This window comes from Phyllobates terribilis, unplaced genomic scaffold, assembly GCF_046119375.1.
Source record: "Phyllobates terribilis strain yellow unplaced genomic scaffold, ASM4611937v1 Scaffold_3__8_contigs__length_932513732, whole genome shotgun sequence".
NCBI classification, from domain to species: Eukaryota; Metazoa; Chordata; class Amphibia; order Anura; family Dendrobatidae; genus Phyllobates; species Phyllobates terribilis.
The window spans coordinates 814888326-814908477 of record NW_027362763.1 but is presented as its reverse complement, the minus strand read 5'-3'; the positions used below and the strand labels follow the sequence as shown (position 1 = coordinate 814908477).

General features: G+C 40.2%; 1 protein-coding gene across 5 annotated transcripts in view; it reads left to right on the top strand.

Annotated features, from left to right (window-relative positions):
* The window catches only part of TIAM2 (TIAM Rac1 associated GEF 2), a 518307-nt gene that overhangs the window by 462412 nt on the left and 35743 nt on the right, over positions 1 to 20152 (top strand). For all 5 annotated transcript variants that reach the window (XM_073672431.1, XM_073672433.1, XM_073672430.1 and 2 more), the window contains 7 exons: positions 5590 to 5769; positions 6357 to 6425; positions 10763 to 10888; positions 11265 to 11373; positions 11538 to 11717; positions 18615 to 18733; positions 18816 to 18924. In XM_073672431.1, the coding sequence (XP_073528532.1) occupies positions 5590 to 5769; positions 6357 to 6425; positions 10763 to 10888; positions 11265 to 11373; positions 11538 to 11717; positions 18615 to 18733; positions 18816 to 18924 (892 nt within the window). The remainder of the gene's footprint in view (positions 1 to 5589; positions 5770 to 6356; positions 6426 to 10762; positions 10889 to 11264; positions 11374 to 11537; positions 11718 to 18614; positions 18734 to 18815; positions 18925 to 20152) is intronic.

The window sequence follows — 20152 nt, the reverse complement described above, 5'->3', positions numbered from 1 at the left end:
AAGCCATTAGAGAAAGAGGAATTGGAATAAGCTCTGTTTTTATATTTGTTTAAACCTTGTTTCAAAGTGAATACATACGTGACAGGAAAATTGAACCATAACCTTGAGGTTGGTTTCACTGAGCATTTTTGCAATTGTTTCAAAGATTAAGAACAAAATGCTTAACATTACAAACTGTTGTACTATACCATAAACCTTTGATGGTATATTTGCATGCACGGTTTTAAAACAAAATAAAATTACAAATGTATTAAAAATCTTTAAAGGGCTAGTCCAACGTTTTAGAAGCATGTCTAGAAAGCAGGAGGTGCATTAGATTAAGAAAATAGGCTGTGGAAGATTAAAGGGGCAAGTATAAGTTTCGTGGCCCTGCTGGTCTTTGTCAGCTGGCCTGTAGTTATGACTTCTTAATATCTTCAGGTGACCATTGCTGCCAGACACTGGCCTCATTAATCACCTGCTGACCTGATATCATTACCACTGAGGTCATTAATTGGCTGCAGCGATCATTTGATGGAAGTCGGAACGACATCACTGCAGGACAGGTACCAAAGGTTGACAGGACCACCAGAGTGATGATGCTGGAATGACAGTGGGATTTACAGGATGAATATCATTTTTTTTTTTGTGCATTACTTGTTTTTTGGTAATTTTTCAAACATTTTAGAAAACCCATTTAGGTTGACTTCTTCTACTGTTGATATTTCTATATGTGTGTTTGACCATATGGGTGGCATCCAATAAAGCTGCAATTGTAGGTCCCAAAAATATTATTACTCTAAATGTTTTGAATGGCTACTCTTTTAAGTGATTTAGGTTGAAATATCCTTGCAGAATCATACATAGATTATGGAGTCCTTGAAAACTAAGCAGCTCATTTTGTCTTATTACGTTGTGCTTTATGTATGTGCTTAGAGTTTAACCTCAGTGAGACTGATATGCTAGTATACAATCATTAAAAACGTATCCTGAGCTCGCAGTTACACACAAAAGAAATATCCAAAACCGTCTTATTCATACATTTGTAGATTATCATATAATTACCAACATCTTAAACGGGTCTTCCCAGCTATGCAACTACTAATTAAAATTAAGCCATTTCGTCAGTCGATCACAATGGGTCCAACTTCTTTGACCCCTGGCAATAACAGATGATGGAATAAAACGTGGTCGCTAATTTACTCTTGTCAGTTTAACCATTTAATAAACAGGCCACATTTTTGAAATCTGCCATGTGTCACTTTATGTAGTAATAACTCTGGAATGCTTTAACATATCCCAGTGATTTTGAGATTGTTTTTTTCGTGACACATTATACTTAAACACAAAACATATCAAGCTAAAGTTACCACTATCAGTATTTTTAAAAATATCAGAAATATGAAAACATTTTAAAAAAGGTTGCAATTTTCAAACTTTGAATGATTATCCCTTTAATACAGGTAGTCACACCACACAAAAACACTAATAAATAACATTTCCCTCATCTCTGCTTTACATCAGCGTCATTTGTAAAATGTTGTTTTATTTTATTAACATTTTAGAAGGTTTAAAAGCATAGCAATAATTTTTCATTTTTCCAAGGAAATTTACAAAACTTATTTTTTAGGGACCTGTTCAGTTTTGAAATGACATTGGTAGTCCTATATATTGGAAATCCCCAAAAGTGATACCATTTTAAAAACTGCGCCCCTCAACTTATTCAAAATGGCTTTCAGGTAGTTTATTAACCCTTCAGGTGCTTTTCAGAAATTAATGCAAATTGACATGACAGGAATGAAAACATTTATTTTTTACCACCTAAATGTTTCTAACTTCTAAACAGGCCCCTATAGCTGGAAGACTTTTAAGGCCATTATTTGGCTATAAATTGCCATGGCAAACATCAGGACCACACGATCAAAATCTCAGGATGACGATGAGGTTAAAGAGGGAGCCCCCACACTCTGTTAACCATCTAGATGCTGCTGTCACTATTGCCAGCAGTAATTAAGAGGTTAAATGGCCATGGTCAGTGCCAACACCCGTGGCCGATGCAGCAAGTTGTCAGGTATAGTGTATAGCTGAAAGCTGCTAGATTGTCACCTGTCACCTGCAGCAGGTCAGTTTTAAGTCGTATTGGCGCTCATTAAGGGGTTTAACCATTCTACAATTAGAGGATTGTCTGGCTGCTTAAGCGGTTTGTACCATAAGCACATGGCTTTTTCATGTGCTGCAACAAGCAAATTGAACAAGGTTGTCCTGATGGTATAAAGCACCTTAAAGCCTTCAATTACAAAGCCATTTAATATCTCTGTATGAGAGCAGTATATAAATAGAATTGATGAAGTATAGCCTTTGTTCTGTAGCACCAGAAAATTGAAAATTGTAAGGCCTCGTTGTCACAGTGCCACTGAAGCCAGTGATTGAGTTTTGTTATGTGTGAGTAATTATAATCTTATTACTGCAAGAGAGATAACAAAGACTGGTGGGACCACTGATGGAATAGCTGGAGCAGTAGAAAATTTACCAGACTATCTTATTTGGTTGTCTTAGGCTATGTGCCCACGATGCAGAAATGAAGCAGAAAATTTCTGCAGCGTTTCTGCATCTCCCTGGCAGAAAAAACGCATGCAGATTGTGCATGCGTTTTTCCTGCAGAATACATGCGGATTCACATGCGTTTCCGCATGCAGATTGACAAGCGCTTTCCAGGCGATTAGCATCCCTTGGAAAGTGCTTGACAACTAGGTCACACTGTATAAATCCATGCAAACAGCATGGATTTATACAGTGTGAACCGTAAAAATGAAAACAAATAAAGCTATACTCACCCCCGAGGCCCCGGCGTGGCTGCAGCGCTGCTTCCTGGCTGGTTCCCGGCTGCCGGCATATCGCGAGACAGAGCGGTGAAGGGCCTGCGGTCACATGACTGTGACGTCACCGAAGGTCCTTCAGCTCTGCTGGCATTCAGAGAGAAGCCTTCGGAAAGGTGAGTATAAACTTTATTTGTTATTTTATTCTTTTTTTACAGGTACAATGGTACCCAGGTCTGGATGAGAGTCTCCTCTCCTCCAGAACTGGGTACCATCCGCACATAGAGACACATAGAAGCCGCTTGTAAAAATGTACAGTCGCGGTTTCTGTGCATCTCAATGCAAGTCAATGGCGGGAGTTCCGCTGCGCTTCCGCAAAATTAAATGACATGCTGCGGATTTTTGTACGCAGCATAAACGCTGCAGAAAAATCCGCAGCATGTGCATAGAACATGCGGAATACCCTTGGGGACCATGGGGAGCGGATTACCTAGCGTTTAACAAGCGTTTCCGCTGCGGAAAATCCGCAGCAAAAACGCTTGTAATCCGCAACGTGGGCACACAGCCTTACCGCACACCATTCCCCTGCTTTCTGGCAACTGTTAAAAACTTATTTATATGGTTTTCTTTTTGTATCACTCTTGAAGCGTGGACAAGGGACGGCCACTGGATGAGTGGTACAGCAACAATCAGCAGACACACACAAAGATTAGATAATATAATGTGAATATTTGCTAACCAGTTTATAGAATCATAAAATGTTAGAGTTGGAAGGGACCTCCGGGGTCATCGTGTCCAACCCCCTGCTCAATGCAGGATTCACTAAACCATCTCAGACAGATGTCTGTCCAGCCTCTGTTTGAAGACTTCCATTGAAGGAGAACTCACCACCTCTTGTGGCAGCCTGTTCTACTCATTGATCACTCTAACTGTCAAAACATTTTTTCTAATATCTAATCTGTATCTTCTGCCATTCAGTTTCATCCCATTGCTACTAGTCTTTCTTTGTGCAAATGAGAATAAAGATGATCCTTCTACAATGTGACAGCCCTTGAGATATTTGTAGACAGCTATTATGTCTCCTCTGTCTTCTCTATTGCAAGCAAAACATTCCCAGATCCTTTAACCGTTCCTCGTAGGACATTGTTTGCAGGCCAGTCACCATTCTGGTCACTCCTCTCTGAACTTGCTACAGTTTTTTTATTTATGTCTTTTTTTTTTTTTTTTTTTTAAATGTGGCTCCCAAACCTGGACACAGTATTCCAGATGAGGTCTGACCAAAGAGGAGTAGACTGGGATAATTACTTCACGTGATCTAGACTGTATGCTTCTTTTAATGCAACCTAGAATTGTGTTGCCCTTTTTTGCTGCTGCATCACACTGTTGACTCATGTTCAGTCTTTGATCTATTAGTATACCCAAGTCTTTTTCACATGTGCTGTTGCTTAGTCCTATTCCTCCCATTCTGTATATGCTTTTTTTTCATTATTCTTGCCCAGATGTAGGACTTTGCATTTTTTCCTGTTAAAAATCATTCTGCTTGTTGGAAAGGATGGTAGGTAAACAGTGTATAAGTAACAAATACAATGAGTTATTCTCAAGTTACTCTCAATAATGGCAAATAAGAGTATATGCAGGTACACCTAAACAGAATTAACAGTTATATGTGAGCAAAATACAATGCAGTTAACCCTTTCTATGCATAAATCAATAAAACGACCGTGTGGTGGAAGCACTTTAGTAATCGCCTACTGAGTGCAGTTTTCGAAGTGTCTCTCACAGAAGAGTCGTTTTCTCCTAACTGACTAGACCTCTATAAGGCTATTTATATATGCGCTTACATATTCAGATGTAAGATGGTACCGGTACGTTCTGCAACTGAAGTAGAAGGGTCTTTGTTGGGCTGAGTCTAGAATAATCAGAAACGCCGTCTTGAAGCTCTGAGGGAATGACGATCTTTCCAACGCAGGGCTTCCCTAAGTCCTTAGAGATAGGGCCTCACATGGCCCAGCCAAAAATGCTGTATACTTGGTTGTCCTCATGTAGTCGACTCATGTCAAACCGAACAACGCATCTCAGAGTCACCAACAGATCCAGAGTCGCACCGCTCTATCCAGACCTTCTCCAAGGATGTGCAGCTTCACTTCAACTCCTCCCAACCACCCACCAACTGCCAAACTCCCGTGCCTCTCGCCACTGCCCTCTACTGGCCAAATCATACATTACATCACAAATCTCCCAACAATACAGTAAACTGTTATTAAACATTACACTCTGTTTTTTTTTTTTTATGTAAATTGATGTTCAAATTGATCAGTAAATATGTGTGATATAAAACATTGTCTCTGCCTTTACTTTTCCCCTATATACTACTTTAATGCATTTTAATTAAAGTTGGTGCAGATCGATTTGCAAGACTTGGTTCGTTGACCAAATTCTTAATTTGTGGCCACCAGATGAGAACCCTGAAAACCACTTCTACCTCCTGGCATCAGAGGATTCTCTTTTGATTACATGGCCTGGCACAAAGTCATCATTGTGGCGTGACACAAATGTGACGTCATGCCTGGCTTGTTAATCAAAAGAAGAGCCGCTGATGCCGTCAGGTAGGAAGTTGTTTTCAGGTCTCCTGTCCATCGGCTACAGATTATGAACATGGCTGATGGACTTGGTCCTCCAAATCATTTACCATCAATTCTAATGCTTCCTTTACTCCAGATATAAACAGTAGGCCCTTTAATGCTTTATTACAAACTTGGAATTAATCAATGATTTTTCTTTTTATTTCTACAAGAGTGCTGATCAGATCTCAGCATTGTGTCGAAGCATGCAAGAAGTCAACCAGGACATGATGGATGGCCAAAATGAAAGCCCCGACCCTCCGAGACGACCACTAGCTCGGCACTTATCAGATGCAGATAGACTTCGCAAAGTTATACAAGAACTGGTGGATACAGAAAAATCTTATGTTAAGGTAAAACCTATGATCACTATGTTATACTCTGTATAGTATACTGTTTTTATGTCACCTATACAGCATCTAATTATTCTACAGTGCTGTACAGAGATTTTCACCATTCATATCAGTCTAGATTGTGGTGGCTTACAATCTAATTTACCCCATCATAGTCACGTGCATAGTAGGGCCATTTTAGCAAGAAGCTTTGAAACCTATCTGTATGGAAGTAAGCTGGGTATCCCAGAGAAAAGCCATACAAAGATGGGGAGAATATGCAAACTCCTCTTTGGGTATGTGCAGATGAAGTGTAAAACTTTTCACGTATTATTAAGATTGTTACATGTTAAATATATGCTGCAGGTTTGCAATGAATAAGTCCCTTAATTTCTGGAGTTATCTTTGCTTGGTCTGCCTTTATATTAAGTATATTAGAAAAGGAAATTTACTTAAGAAGTGTAATAATAAAAAATCTCAAGTATTACAAAGTATTTACTTTACTGTAATGATTTGTTGCAGATGTCTGGTAATTCTGAGCACTCCTAAGATTTATTTTTGGTCAGATGTTTAAAAAATAAAATATTTATTTGATTCCTTTCTTGCAGGATTTAAGTTGTCTCTTTGAATTGTACTTGGAACCCTTGCAGAATGAAACCTTCCTTACTCAGGATGAGGTAATTTGAAAATCGCCATTTTACAATTGTAGGGAGCCTGTTACCTACTTGCAATGTCAGTGTGGTCAGGGCTGGGGATTCAGTTCAGGCAGTGCTCATAAGCGACTGCTGTTAATCACACTAATCAACATAAGGTGAGGATTGTAATTCATGCGGCAGAACACTACACTGAGGTCCATGTATGTACAGTGGGGAAAATAAGTATTTGATACACTGCCGATTTTGCACGTTTTCCCACCTACAAAGAATAGAGAGGTTTGTAATTTTTGTCGTAGGTACACTTCAACTATGAGAGACCGAATCTAAAAATAAAAAAACAGAAAATCACATTGTATTATTGTTAAATACTTAAATTGCATTTTATTGCATGAAATAAGTTTTTGATCACCTACCAACCAGCAAGAATTCTAGCTCTCACAGACCTGTTAATTTTACTTTAAGAAGCCCTTCTCTGCACTCATTGCCTGTATTAATGGCACCTGTTTGAACTCTTTACCTGTGTAAAAGATGCAAAACCTACAAAAGACAAAAATATATCTCATACCCTACCATCATTATATATAAATGTAAAGCAAAGTTGCATAATAAATATAGGGTACTTAGTGAACTATTTTTGATCAAAAAAAGTATATAAGCCGTCCCACCAGCGGCAAGGTGACCCTAAATTGGGACGGTACCTATACTGCCTATATTAAAAACCTTACTGTATATCAAAGTTGAAGTAATGCATATAAAAGGGTAGACAAATAGGACCGGGTCCCAACTCCAGACCACCTAGGCCCGTGGTAAGCTACATATATACCAATCAGCTCAACAAAGGGGATGCCACACCCTTAAATTGCACAGAATGCAAACAAGACAAAAAACCAAGCAATGTGAACTGAGGTCTAAGATGGTAGACATGCAAGAAATAGGAGCATGTTCACACTAGCAAAAAGAAGCAAAACCTACAAAAGACAAAAATATATCTCATACCCTACCATCATTATATATAAATGTAAAGCAAAGTTGCATAATAAATATAGGGTACCGTCCCAATTTAGGGTCACCTTGCCGCTGGTGGGACGGCTTGTATACTTTTTTTGATCAAAAATAGTTCACTAAGTACCCTATATTTATTATGCAACTTTGCTTTACATTTATATATAATGATGGTAGGGTATGAGATATATTTTTGTCTTTTGTAGGTTTTGCTTCTTTTTGCTAGTGTGAACATGCTCCTATTTCTTGCATGTCTACCATCTTAGACCTCAGTTCACATTGCTTGGTTCTGTGTAAAAGATGCCTGTCCACACAATCACACTCCAACCTCATCAGCATGGCCAAGACCAAAGAGTTGTCTAAGGACACCAGTGACAAAGTTGTAGACTTGCACAAGGCTGAGATTGGCTACAGGACAATAGGCAACCATCTTGTTGAGAAGGCAATGTGTGTATATATGTGTATATATGTGTATATATGTATATATATATATATATATATATAATATATATTATTAGTGAGATCTGTACATCAAGTATGATATATATATTTTTTTATAGGGCCGAGTCCCCTGTAAATATATATACAGTGAAGGAAATAATTATTTGATCCCTTGCTGTTTTTGTACGTTTGCCCACTGACAAAGACATGAACAGTCTATAATTTTAAGGGTAGGTTAATTTTAACATTGAGAGATAGGATATCCCAAAAAAAAATCAAGAAAATCGCATTGTATAAATTAGATAAATTTATTTGCATTTTGCAGTGAGAAATAAGTGTTTGATCCCCTACAAACCATTATGAGTTCTGGCTCCTACAGACCAACTCCTTACCTGCATTAAAGACAGCTGTCTTACATAGTCACCTGTATAAAAGACTCCTGTCCACAGACTCAATTAACCAACTTTAGTATGTAAAGGCTCAGTTGACAGTCTTCATCCCAACCCTAACCCACCTTTTCAACCTGTTGATAACAACTGGTGTCTTCTCCTCATGCTTCAAACATGCCTCGATCACGCCATCCTCAAAAAGCCCTCCCATGACCCATCCTCTCTGACTAGTTATCGCCCCATAACACTTCTCCCCTATGCCTCAAAACTATTGGAACAATACGTCCATTTTGAACTGTTCTCCCACCTCTCCTTCTGCTCCCTCTTTGACCCCTTACAAATCTGGCTCTGTCCTCCTCCTCTTGCACCTGTCATCTGCCTTCAACACAGTAGACCATTCCCTCTTACTACAGACTCTCTCATCTCTTGGCATCACAGACTTCGCCCTATCTTAGATCTCCTCGGACCTAACAGACAGGATATTCAGTGTCTCCCACTCACACACTACCTTCTCATCTCGCCCCCTATCTGTCAGTGTCCCCGAAGGTTCAGTCCTAGGGCCCCTGCTCTTCTCCATTTACACCTTCGGCCTGGGACAGCTCATAGTCTCATGGCTTTCAGTATCACCTCTATGCTGAGATCTACCTCTCTGGACCTGATATCACCTCCTTACTAACCAGAATCCCACAATATGTGTCCGCTATTTCATCCTTCTGCGCTGCTAGATTTCTAAAACTTAACACGGAAAAAACTGAATTCATCATATTTCCACTTCCTCACTCAACCCCCCCCCCCATCTGACCCATCCATCAAAGTCCATGGCTGTCCACTCTCCCCAGTCCCGCAAGCTCACTGCCTCTGGGTAACCCTGGACTCTGATCTCTCCTTTAAACCACATATCCAAGCCCTTTCCACCTCCTGCCGACTGCAACTCAAAAATATCACCCGGATTCGCACATTCCTCAACTACGAATCTGCAAAAACACTAGTGCATGCCCCATGATCTCACGCCTCGACTACTGCAACCTCCTGCTCTGTTGTCTCCCTTCTAACACTCTTCTACTCCTCCAATCTATCCTAAACTCTGCTGCCTGACTAATCCACCTGTCCCCTTGCTATTCCAAGGCCTCTCCTCTGTGTCAATCCCTTCACTGGTACTCCATTGCCCAGAGACTCCAGGTCAAAACCCTAACCTTGGCATGCAAAGCAATCCACAACCTGTCTCCTCCATACATCTGTGACCTAGTCTCCTTGTACTTACCTGCACAGAACCTCTGATCCTCACAAGATCTCCTTCTCTACTCCCCTCTTATCTCCTCTTCCCACAATCGCATACAAGTTTTCTCCCGTCCATCCCCCCTACTCTGGAACGCTCTACCCCAACACATCAGACTCTCTCCTACCTTGAAAACCTTTAAAAGAAACCTGAAGACCTACCTCTTCCGACAAGCCTACAACCTGCAGTAACTCTTGCTCAACCATACCACTACATGACCAGCTCTACCCTCACCTACTGTATCCTCACCCATCCCTTGTAGATTGTGAGCCGTCGGCGGCAGGGTCCTCTCTCCTCCTGTACCAGCCGTCGACTCGTTTTTGTTCAAGATTATTGTAATTGTTTTTGCTATGTATTCCCCCTTTCTCACATGTAAAGCACCATGGCATAAATGGCGCAATAATAATAAATGATAATAATAATTAGACTGTCTTTAAAGAATTGTGAGGATGCATTACAGTTAAGATAGCCATGCGCAGTATAGTTATATGGGTTGAACCTGCCAATTTCTCAGGACGGACCTGATGGTAATCTAATGGAGGCTTCCTGAGACTCCCCATACAGAAGATGATGAGAGAGATAAGGATAGATCAGGTGGATTTGAACTGCCCAATCCTGCTGTCAGAGTAACTCTACACTTGCTACTGTGAAAGCACATGCATGTGTATAGGGGAGGGCAGGGCTGAACAGCCATTAAGCCAAAATATCTAAATCTGCATGCCTACAAGTAAGGGGTGGTGCCCATGACGGAATTTTCGGTCTGAGTGCGATCCAACAAAAAAACATCAGCTCTCACTTGGACCAAAGTTATTCTATGGTCTATGCACATGTCCGCTCTTTTCCCTGGACCAAGTCAGTCCAGGGAAAAAGTCACAGCATGCCCGAGTTGGATCCGATTATCGGATCGCAGTCAGCCATGCAAGTCAATGAGTCTGTGCAAAACATCGAACTCCACTCGGATGACATCTGAGTTCAGTCTGATTTCAGTGAAAGAATGGAGAAAATGGAGACATTTTTTTCCGTCTTCTCCTCATCCAAAAAATTGGATCACACTGTGATCAAACTCTGATCAGAGTTTGATCACAGTGTGATTTGCACAATCGGCCCGATTCTCTCGAATGAGAGCATATTTGGTTGTGTGACCCTAGCCTAAGAATGAGTGATAATGTAATGTACAGTAATATTCACTTCCAGCTGGTGGTTTGCCATTTTTTTAGTCCTAAAACTTTTCTTTTGGGTGCTTCTATTAGATGGATTCTTTGTTTGGAAGTCTGCCTGAAATGCTTGATTTCCAGAAGATATTCCTCCAAACCTTGGAAGATGGCATTTCAAGTTCTACTGACTTCAACATACTTGAGATTCCATCACAGTTTCGAGTAAGTCATTAATTGGTTCTTATTACTGCAAACAACAAGATAATGTGCATGACATATTGTTATGTAAGTCTCCTAGTTTACTGTAGGTTGGATTACTCATTGTTGTTATGAATGACAAAAAGTTTAATAGCTTGACAGCTTTACTTACTTGGGGCCAAGGATTATTACTTTTTGTGTGTGCATCATGAATGATGTCCATTGTTATACAATTTAGTGTCATGTCAGAGTAAACCAGGGGTCATTATTCGGATACAATATCTTCACCTCTGGCTACTTGTATGCTGTGTTCAAGGGTATGGGATGTCCCAGATGTTCTTGCACTTTATATGGAAAAAAAGAAGAATGAAAATCAATAATTGTCATCTTTATCTTTCAGAAATTGCTGTTTTCCCTGGGGGGATCGTTTCTTTATTATGCAGATCACTTCAAACTGTACAGCGGATTCTGTGCTAACCATATAAAAGTGCAAAAAGTTCTAGAAAGAGGTAATGCAGCCACTACTTTGCCACCACTTTTTGTGAATTCTTTGAATGCCCCACTTAATAAAAAATAATTTATACTATGTACACACAGTGGTGGACGTTGTAGACACAGGGGTCAGTCAGATTTGTAACTATACCACAATTTCTTCCACATATTTTCACTGCAGCTAGAACAGACCCAGCTTTCAATGATTTTTTGGATGCAAGAAATCCCACAAAGCAGCATTCATTTACCTTGGAGTCCTATCTAATTAAACCAGTGCAGAGGGTTCTGAAATACCCACTTTTATTGAAAGAACTGGTGTCCTTGACAGACAATGAAAGTGAAGAGCATTATCACCTGACAGGTACAGTTACTTACTTTGTGTGTAACATGTATCTGTGATAGACTGCATTTATGGACATGGAACTTATATGCCATATTATAGAGGTGCACAATTCCATATTTTGAAGCCCAGGATCTTGTACTTTGTGTTATAATGTTATGTATTTAAAGGGATAGGGACTTTTGTTATATTTTTATCAGTAATATATTTACAAATATCTGTGTTTATGTATATATATTTGTGTTATGTAATATTTATTTATAATCGCACACATAATGACACCGGAAGCCTCTATTGGACATACATGTCATGTCATGACATGTTGTACATGTGCAACAAATGTCCAATAAGGTAATATCTCTTTAAAGCCATTGGATACTGCTAATAAAATTCAGATAGTGTACATTTGCCAATATACGCTGAGCAAACTGACATTGATTATGAAAGTGATCAGCTTGCTAGGGACAAAATTTTGTTAAAGGAGAGGTTGAGAAAAAATTGTAGGAACTTGGTGCAGCTATGTCAGTAGTCCATGGTCGATGGACCTGTGCCCTGCAAACCTCTTAATAGCTGAACAAGACCTTCTAATCGTTACAGATTTATCTGTGACTGATCAGAGGATCATTTTCACTTAATTGCCCCTTTAAATGGATGAACTTAATACATCTGATCAGTGGAGCAGCTAGGGGTTCAGCTCAGGGGTCCCTAACCAGGTAACAGTGTTTACAACTATGCTGGCGCACAAAATGTGGGTATAAAGGAAACTCAGCAAATGACCATGTTGTTACTGAAAATCTACAGTGGCATATAAAAGTTTGATCACCCCTGGTCAAAATTACTTATGTGAACAGTTTTTAAGCAAGTTGAAGATGAAATGATCTCTAAGAGTCCTAAAGTTAAAGATGCCAAATTTCCTTTGTATTTTAGGCAAAAAGAAAAATATTAATTTTCATCATTTACATTTTAAAAATTACTAAAAGGAAAATGTGCCAATGCAAAAGTTTGAGCACTCTGCATGGTTTGTAGCAAGTAGCACCCCCTTTTGGAAGTATCACAACTTGTAAACATTTTTTTTGTAGCCAGCCAAGAGTCTTTCAATTCTTGTTTGAGGGATTTTCATCCATTCTTCCTTGGAAAATTCTTCCAGTTCTGTGAGATTCCTGGGTCGTCTTGCATGCACTGCTATTTTGAGGTCTAGCCACAGATTTTCAATGATGATCAGATCAGGGGACTGAGGGCCATTGTAAAGCCTTCAGCTTGCTCCTTTTGAGGTAGACTATTGTGGATTTTGACGTGTGTTTAGGATCATTATCCATTTCTAGAAGCCATTGTTTTTTCAACTTCAGCTTTTTTACAGATGGTGTTATGTTTGCATCAAGAATTTGTTGAAATGTCATTGAATCAATTCTTCCCTCTACCTATGATATGTTCCCTGTGCCATTGGCTGCATCACAACCCCAAAGTATGGTTGATTCACCTCCATGCTTAATGATTGGCGAAATGCTCTTTTTTTTCTCCACACATACCTTTGATCATTGTGGCCAAAGGGTTCTATTTTAACCTCATCGGTCCACAGGACTTGTTTCCAAAATGCATCAGGCTTGTTTAGATGTTCTTTTGCATACTTCTGACACTGAATTCTGTGGTGAGGATGCAGGAGACGTTTTTTTCTGATGACTCTTCCGTGAAGGCCATATTTGTGTAGGTGTCTCTGAACAGAACAACAATGTACCACAACTCCAGAGTCTGCTAAATCCTTCTGAAGGTCTTCTGCAGTGCAGCAGGGATTCTTATTTGCCTCTCTAGCAATCCTACTAGTAGCTCTCATTGAAATTTTGCTTGGTCTTCTAGACCTTATATTGACCTCCACTGTACCTGTTATCTTCCATTTCTTAATTACATTTCGAACTGAGGAAAGGGCAACGTGACAATTCTTTGCTATCTTCTTATAGCCTTCCCCCGCTTTGTGGGCCACCACCATTTTCATTTTCAGAGTGCTCTGCCCATGGCTGCTGTTTTTTTTGGCACAAGGTTAGAAGAGGCTGGATTTTTATAAAGCTGGGAAATTTGCATCACCTGGCCTTTCCTAACAAAGATGGTGAACAAGCCATAACGCAAACAGGCTAATTAAGGTCTGAAACCTTGGTCAAAGTTATCTGAGCACACAAACTCCAAGGGTGCCCAAACTTTTGCATTGGCACAATTCTTAAAATTAAAAAAATGTCATCTTTTAACTTTAGGCAATAGCTTCCCTTTATGCACTATGTGCCCACAGTTCCACTATACACAGTATGATGGGCCCACAGCTCCACTAATCACAGTGTGATGCCCCTTGCACTGTATGATGGCCCCCACTGGTCCCCACACCCTATGATGGCCACGCAGTCTCTGCCCAAGTAATATTAAAACAAACATATTTATATACTCACCTTTGCAAACATTTCAGTGAGTTGCAGGTTGTATTGCAGATAAGGAAAAGTAATTATTTTTAAAGCATCTGAAATGGCGAGTAAAAGAGCTTGCGAGTGGTTTGATTTAAGAGTGGCTTACCTTAGAGGGCAAGTAGGTGTAATAATAATATTAGCAAATACCTCCAATTACAAATGTAGTTCTTCTAATTCGCTATGTCGCCTACCCCATGTGCAGGCATTGCAGTAGCTTAGAGATCTATGGTTGCGACCACTAACCACTAACAAACTATCACTATATGATAACCATGGATACCTATGCTACTGCAATGACCGCACATGGAACTATACTACATTTCTAATTGGAGGTATTTGCTAATATTATTATTACAACTACTGAATATTGGGATAGGATCTTGGAGATGGGAATGCCCCTTTAAGTGTGACTTTGGATTTAAGGAGTTTTGAAGGGGAAACTTATACTAATTCACTGTTTTACATTTACTTGTTTATATTCCTGTGTTGTGTAGTTCCCATTAGTAGTATGTACTCCATTTTTCCTTGAACAACCACTTGAGAGTGTATACTGCTGTACAAACTTTGTGGACATTGTACATTTGTAATTCCACTTACTGGATCTAAATGAGCAGTTGACAACACTGAGAACCATTGACAATATGGAAAGAAGCTTGTTGCTCACTGGGGTAGATGTGGGGAAGGATTGTAGTATGAAGCTACAGGACAATGAGACAGCTAGCAGCGGAGTAGATGGAAGAGTATCAGGGAGGCTAGTCCTGATCTGGCACACCCCAGCAAGTTTGAGAAGTTGGCAAATGATTAAGGTGTCAGTGGAGTGGGTCAAACTGCTGCAGAAAGACATGTCCTCTGAAAGACATGTCCGTGTCTGCTCCAGTAAAGGTGGAACATTAGGGGTAGGTGTTTGTCCATTACTGTAACGTTGATGACCTATTCTTAGGATAGGTCATCAATGTCTGATCGGCTGGGGTCTGACACCCTGCCGATCAGCTGTTATTGATGCTGGCGACGGCCAGAAGTGCTCAGTTACAGAGCTGCTTCGTCTGGTAGTGGCAATGGCCGGGTACTGCACATCTGCCCCCTATACGAATCCATTAGGGGCGGATGTGCAGTACCCGGCCGTGGCCATCATCAGTACATGGAGCAGCTCTGTAACTGAGCAGTTCTGGCTGCCACAGGCACCTAGAACAGCTAATCAGTAGGGGTGATGGGTGTCCCACCCCCACTGATCAGACATTGATGACCTATCCTAAGGATAAGTCATCATTGTTAAAGTAGTGGAAAACTCCTTTAGGCTGAGTTCACACGATGCGTATTTCATTCGTTTCCGCGGCGTTTTTGCAGTTGCGTAAACGCCGCGGAAACGCATGAAAAACGCATGGTAGAAGGGCAGCAATGTTACCCAATGGAAATCCGCATGTGCTGTGCCCATGATGCGGATTTTTCCGCAGCGTGAACGCTGCGGTCAAAAATACGCAGCATGTCAATTAATTTTGCGGAAACGCGGCGATTTCGCCGCCATTGACTTGCATTAGAACGCGCCAATTCCGCAAGACAGCATCTGTACTTGCGTAATTGGCGCGTTCTAATATGCGGATGGTACCCGGGTGTGGGGGAGAGGAGAGTCTCCTCCACACCCAGGTACCATTAAAAAAGCTGTAAAAAAAGAATAAAATAAAAAATAAATGTATTCTTACCATCTGTCGGCCCGCGCAGCGCTCCCGCTTGGTTCCCGGCACTTGCAGTGAGTTGTAGGACCTGCGCTGACGTCAGAGTCATGTGACGGGTCACGTGACGCTGACGTCGGCAGGTCTTTCAATTCAAAGTTGCCGGCAGCCGGGAACTTTGTAAAGCAGGACAGCGCGGGCCATCGGAGGTAAGTATATACACTCTCTCGGGTCACACTATATAAATCCATGCTATTTGCATGGATTTATATAGTGTGACCTAGTTGTCAAGCACTTTCCAGGTGATGCTAAAATCGCCTGGAAAGCGCTTGTCAATCTGCATGCGGAAACGCATGTGAATCTGCATGTGGATCCGCATGTATTCTGCAGGAAAAACGCATGCACAATCTGCATGCGTTTTTTCTGCCAGGGAGATGCAGAAATGATGCAGAAATTTTCTGCTTCATTTCTGCATCGTGTGCACATACCCTTAGGCTATGTGCCCACGATGCAGAAATGAAGCAGAAAATTTCTGCAGCATTTCTGTATCTCCCTGGCAGAAAAAACACATGCAGATTGTGCATGCGTTTTTCCTGCAGAATACATGCGGATTCACATGCGTTTCCGCATGCAGATTGACAAGCGCTTTCCAGGCGATAGCATCACTTGGAAAGTGCTTGACAACTAGGTCACACTATATAAATCCATGCAAGCAGCATGGATTTATACAGTGTGACCGTAAAACAATGCTTAAAATAAAGCTATACTCACCCCCGATGCCCCGGCGTGTGCTGCAGCGCTCCTTCCTGTCTGGTTCCCGGCTGCTGGCATATCGCGAGACACAGCGGTGAATGGCCTGCGGTCACATGACTGTGACGTCACCGAAGGTCCTTCAGCGCTGCCGGCATGCCGAGAGAAGACGTCGGAAAGGTGAATATAAACTTTATTTGTTATTTTATTCTTTTTTTTACAGGTACAATGGTACGCAGGTCTTAAGATATACTTGATTTACTTTATTTTTATCCCGGAGGAAATTGCGGTATAGAGTCTTCTCTCCTCCAGAACTGGGTACCATCCGCACATTGAACCGCATATAATCCGCGTGTACAAATGTACAGACACGCATTCTATGCGTCTCAATGCAAGTCAATGGCGGCGCTTCCGCTGCGCTTCTGCAAAATTAATGAACATGCTGCGGATTTATGAGCGCTGCAGAAACGCTGCGGAAAAATCCGCAGCATGTGCATTGACATTGCGGAATGCCATTGGGGACCATGGGGTGCGGATTACCATGCGTTTTTGATGCGTTTCCGCTGCGGAAATTCCGCAGCATAAACGCATGAAAAACGCATCGTGTGCACGCAGCCTTAAGGCAAGGACCTTGAAGATAGTTTTCTCTGAAATACTGCCAGTACCATATGCTATGCCAGATAGACAGCGGAAGATTAGGGAGGTGAAGTGCAAAGGCTGTAAAGTAGGGATGGCCTCAATGGAGAGGATGCAGCTGAGCTGGAGGAAAGAATAGCTGGAAGGTTGGAGGAGCATTAAACTAAAAACTGAAGGAAAATTACTGTACAGGAGAGGAAGATAAAACTGTAAAACTGTCACGCACAGGACATCTTTCCACCCATAATGCACCCAGTCTGTCACTCCTCCATTCTGTAAGACGCAGGTTGCATAAGGCAGCTTACACAATGGAGAATGGTTGTGGCGACGAACCATGTAGTAGAGCTCAACTGTAACTCTGCTCAGCGGTAAAAGCGGCCCCCTTCCCCCAATACCTAGCTGATGGAATAAATGCTGAGAATTAAATTTGTTGGTTTGTCAATTTCTATGATGGAAACAATTTGTAGCCAACTAGTTCATGTTAACCTTTAAGTTCCTCCTTGATCTTTTTTATAGCAGTGCATTTTAGAAGGGGATATGCTCTGAAATGGCTAAGTGCTGAGCTGAGTATATCTGGTTAATTTATGATCCACTGAATTAAAAAGTAGTTATTATCACAGCTATAAAAGAAAGTGTTGGTCCATCTGTGCATGCTGTCTCAGATCATTTATAGCTAGCAGCATTGCATGTTCCTATGGTGTTAATATTGTGCATTTCTAATTAACTACCGTACTCACAGTAGACTTTTTATAGATGTGGAAATGAGCAATAAACCTGTATGGGTTTGGATCAAACTTCTTTATAAAGTATGATCATAAAACTAGAAATGCAAATTATATTTTTTTTATTATAATGTAAAGGTTTTTTTTTTTTTTTTTTTTATGGAACTGATCGGGATACAGTTTGGAACTTTAGTGATAAACTGCCTTTTTTATTACCATACATTGTTTTCTTTACATTTTTTTCTGTTTAATGATTGGATTTACACATTTGCTAAGACTGGCAAGCTTCTAAGCATTATACCATTGTGTCAATAGTGTAGCATGCACATGTTGATTGAGCAATATGACCATTACTGTACCAAACCACTAAACCATGTTATATATGGTAAATAATACAGTGTCCTCCTTTCCAACAAAACTATAGGGACGTAATAAAACTTCCGAAAGCGCCGGGATTTGATAAAACTTCAGGGACGTATCACTTTAATAAATATGGCCCATTGATCTTCATGCTTCATCATTATGATTGAGGGATAAAATTAATGATTTTCTTGGCCGCAATCACACAGACAATATTTGAATCACCCTAAACCCAATATTTTAGGACTTTTAAAATGAAACAAAACTATTCTGTTTCTATACTTTGTAGTCTGTAATGTCAATGTCAATTATTGAATTTTCTACTTTCTAAATTTACAGAAGCACTAAAGGCTATGGAGAAAGTGGCCAGCCACATAAATGAAATGCAGAAAATCTATGAAGACTATGGAACAGTGTTTGATCAACTAGTAGCAGAGCAGAGTGGAACGGAGAAAGAGGTAACCTAAAAATCTGGACCTCTCCACTGGTTACAATGTTTTCTTGGGAGAGCACCTTTCAAATGAGGTTTTATACTCGCAGGTCACAGAGCTCTCTATGGGAGAACTGTTGGTATATTCTACTGTAACCTGGCTTAATATCTTTCCATCTCTTGGCAAAACAAGAAAAGAGCTTGAACTGACAGTGTTTGGTAAGTGTTGTATTCAAACACAAATATGTATTGTAATGTATTGCAGCTAGAGAATTATGAAGCTCATTGATTAGGAAATAATGGCCAAAATAGAATATTAACAGAAAATACACTTTGCTAGTATTTTCTGGGGTACTTTCTTTTAGAGGTTTCCTATAACCATCTTATAACTTGTCATGTCGTACTAAAAGAGATGTCTATTACCCCCTTCAAGGCCAATTGTGTTTTGGGCTTTGATGATTAGAGCGGAGTTTAAAATAATTGGAATGTTGCATAATAACAAGACTTTTTATTTTTGTCTCCTAGCCTACCTAAATATTTTTGCGGAGGGGGAGGGGCACAGGCCTTTTTAGATTATCCAAAATGGAGTGGATATCTTTTTATTTTGCAGGTCTTCTGTAGTGAATAAGAGGTAATGCTAAAAAATACTCCTTAGCCAACTTACAGTACTTTGCACAGGAACGAGCAGTGCCATCAAATAGGGCATGTAAATTATCAACGACTCTGCCCGTAAGCTATGAACTGTGAAAAGTTAGACTGTACAAAGGAGTTAAAAAGAAATTGTTTTCAGTAAAATATATGTGAATACTGTGTAAAAGGCCCTAACTAATAGGAGACACCAGGACAGGGAGAAAAGTGTGTATGTGTAATATAGTCCTGAAGACTAGGCTAAAAGCTATTTTTTGCATGCTAGTGTACAGCTACACTTTTTTTTTCTTTCCTAGAGCTAGAGGCTTTTTTTGGGGTTGACCTCTGCTCTGGCTAATGGAGAGAGTAGGGTACTGACCAGCTGATACCCTCTATTACATCCATATGTCCTGATAATTTTGTATGGAAAAGTGTTATCTAAATATTTGTAAAGTTGTCAATATCTCATGAGATTATGATTTATAATCAATCACCAGAAATCAGTTTCATTTGCATTTGTCACCAGTTAAACGTGTGCTATGTCTCAGATTTTCCTTTTCGCTCAAGCTTGTTATGTTGCATAATATCTATTGAAAGAAAGCAAAGGGGTTTGGTACCGTGTTAGCCAGTTGAAAAAAGATTTCTCTCAGTGGGAAAAACAAGATAATGTTGTAGTTGTGATACCTTTTAATGGCTAACAAAAATAAAATAAATGATGTTACAAGGCAAGCTTTCGAGACAACTTGGGTCTCTTCATCAGGCATATTAATATAATAGCCATTAAAAGGTATCATAACTACAAGATTATCTTGTTTTTCCC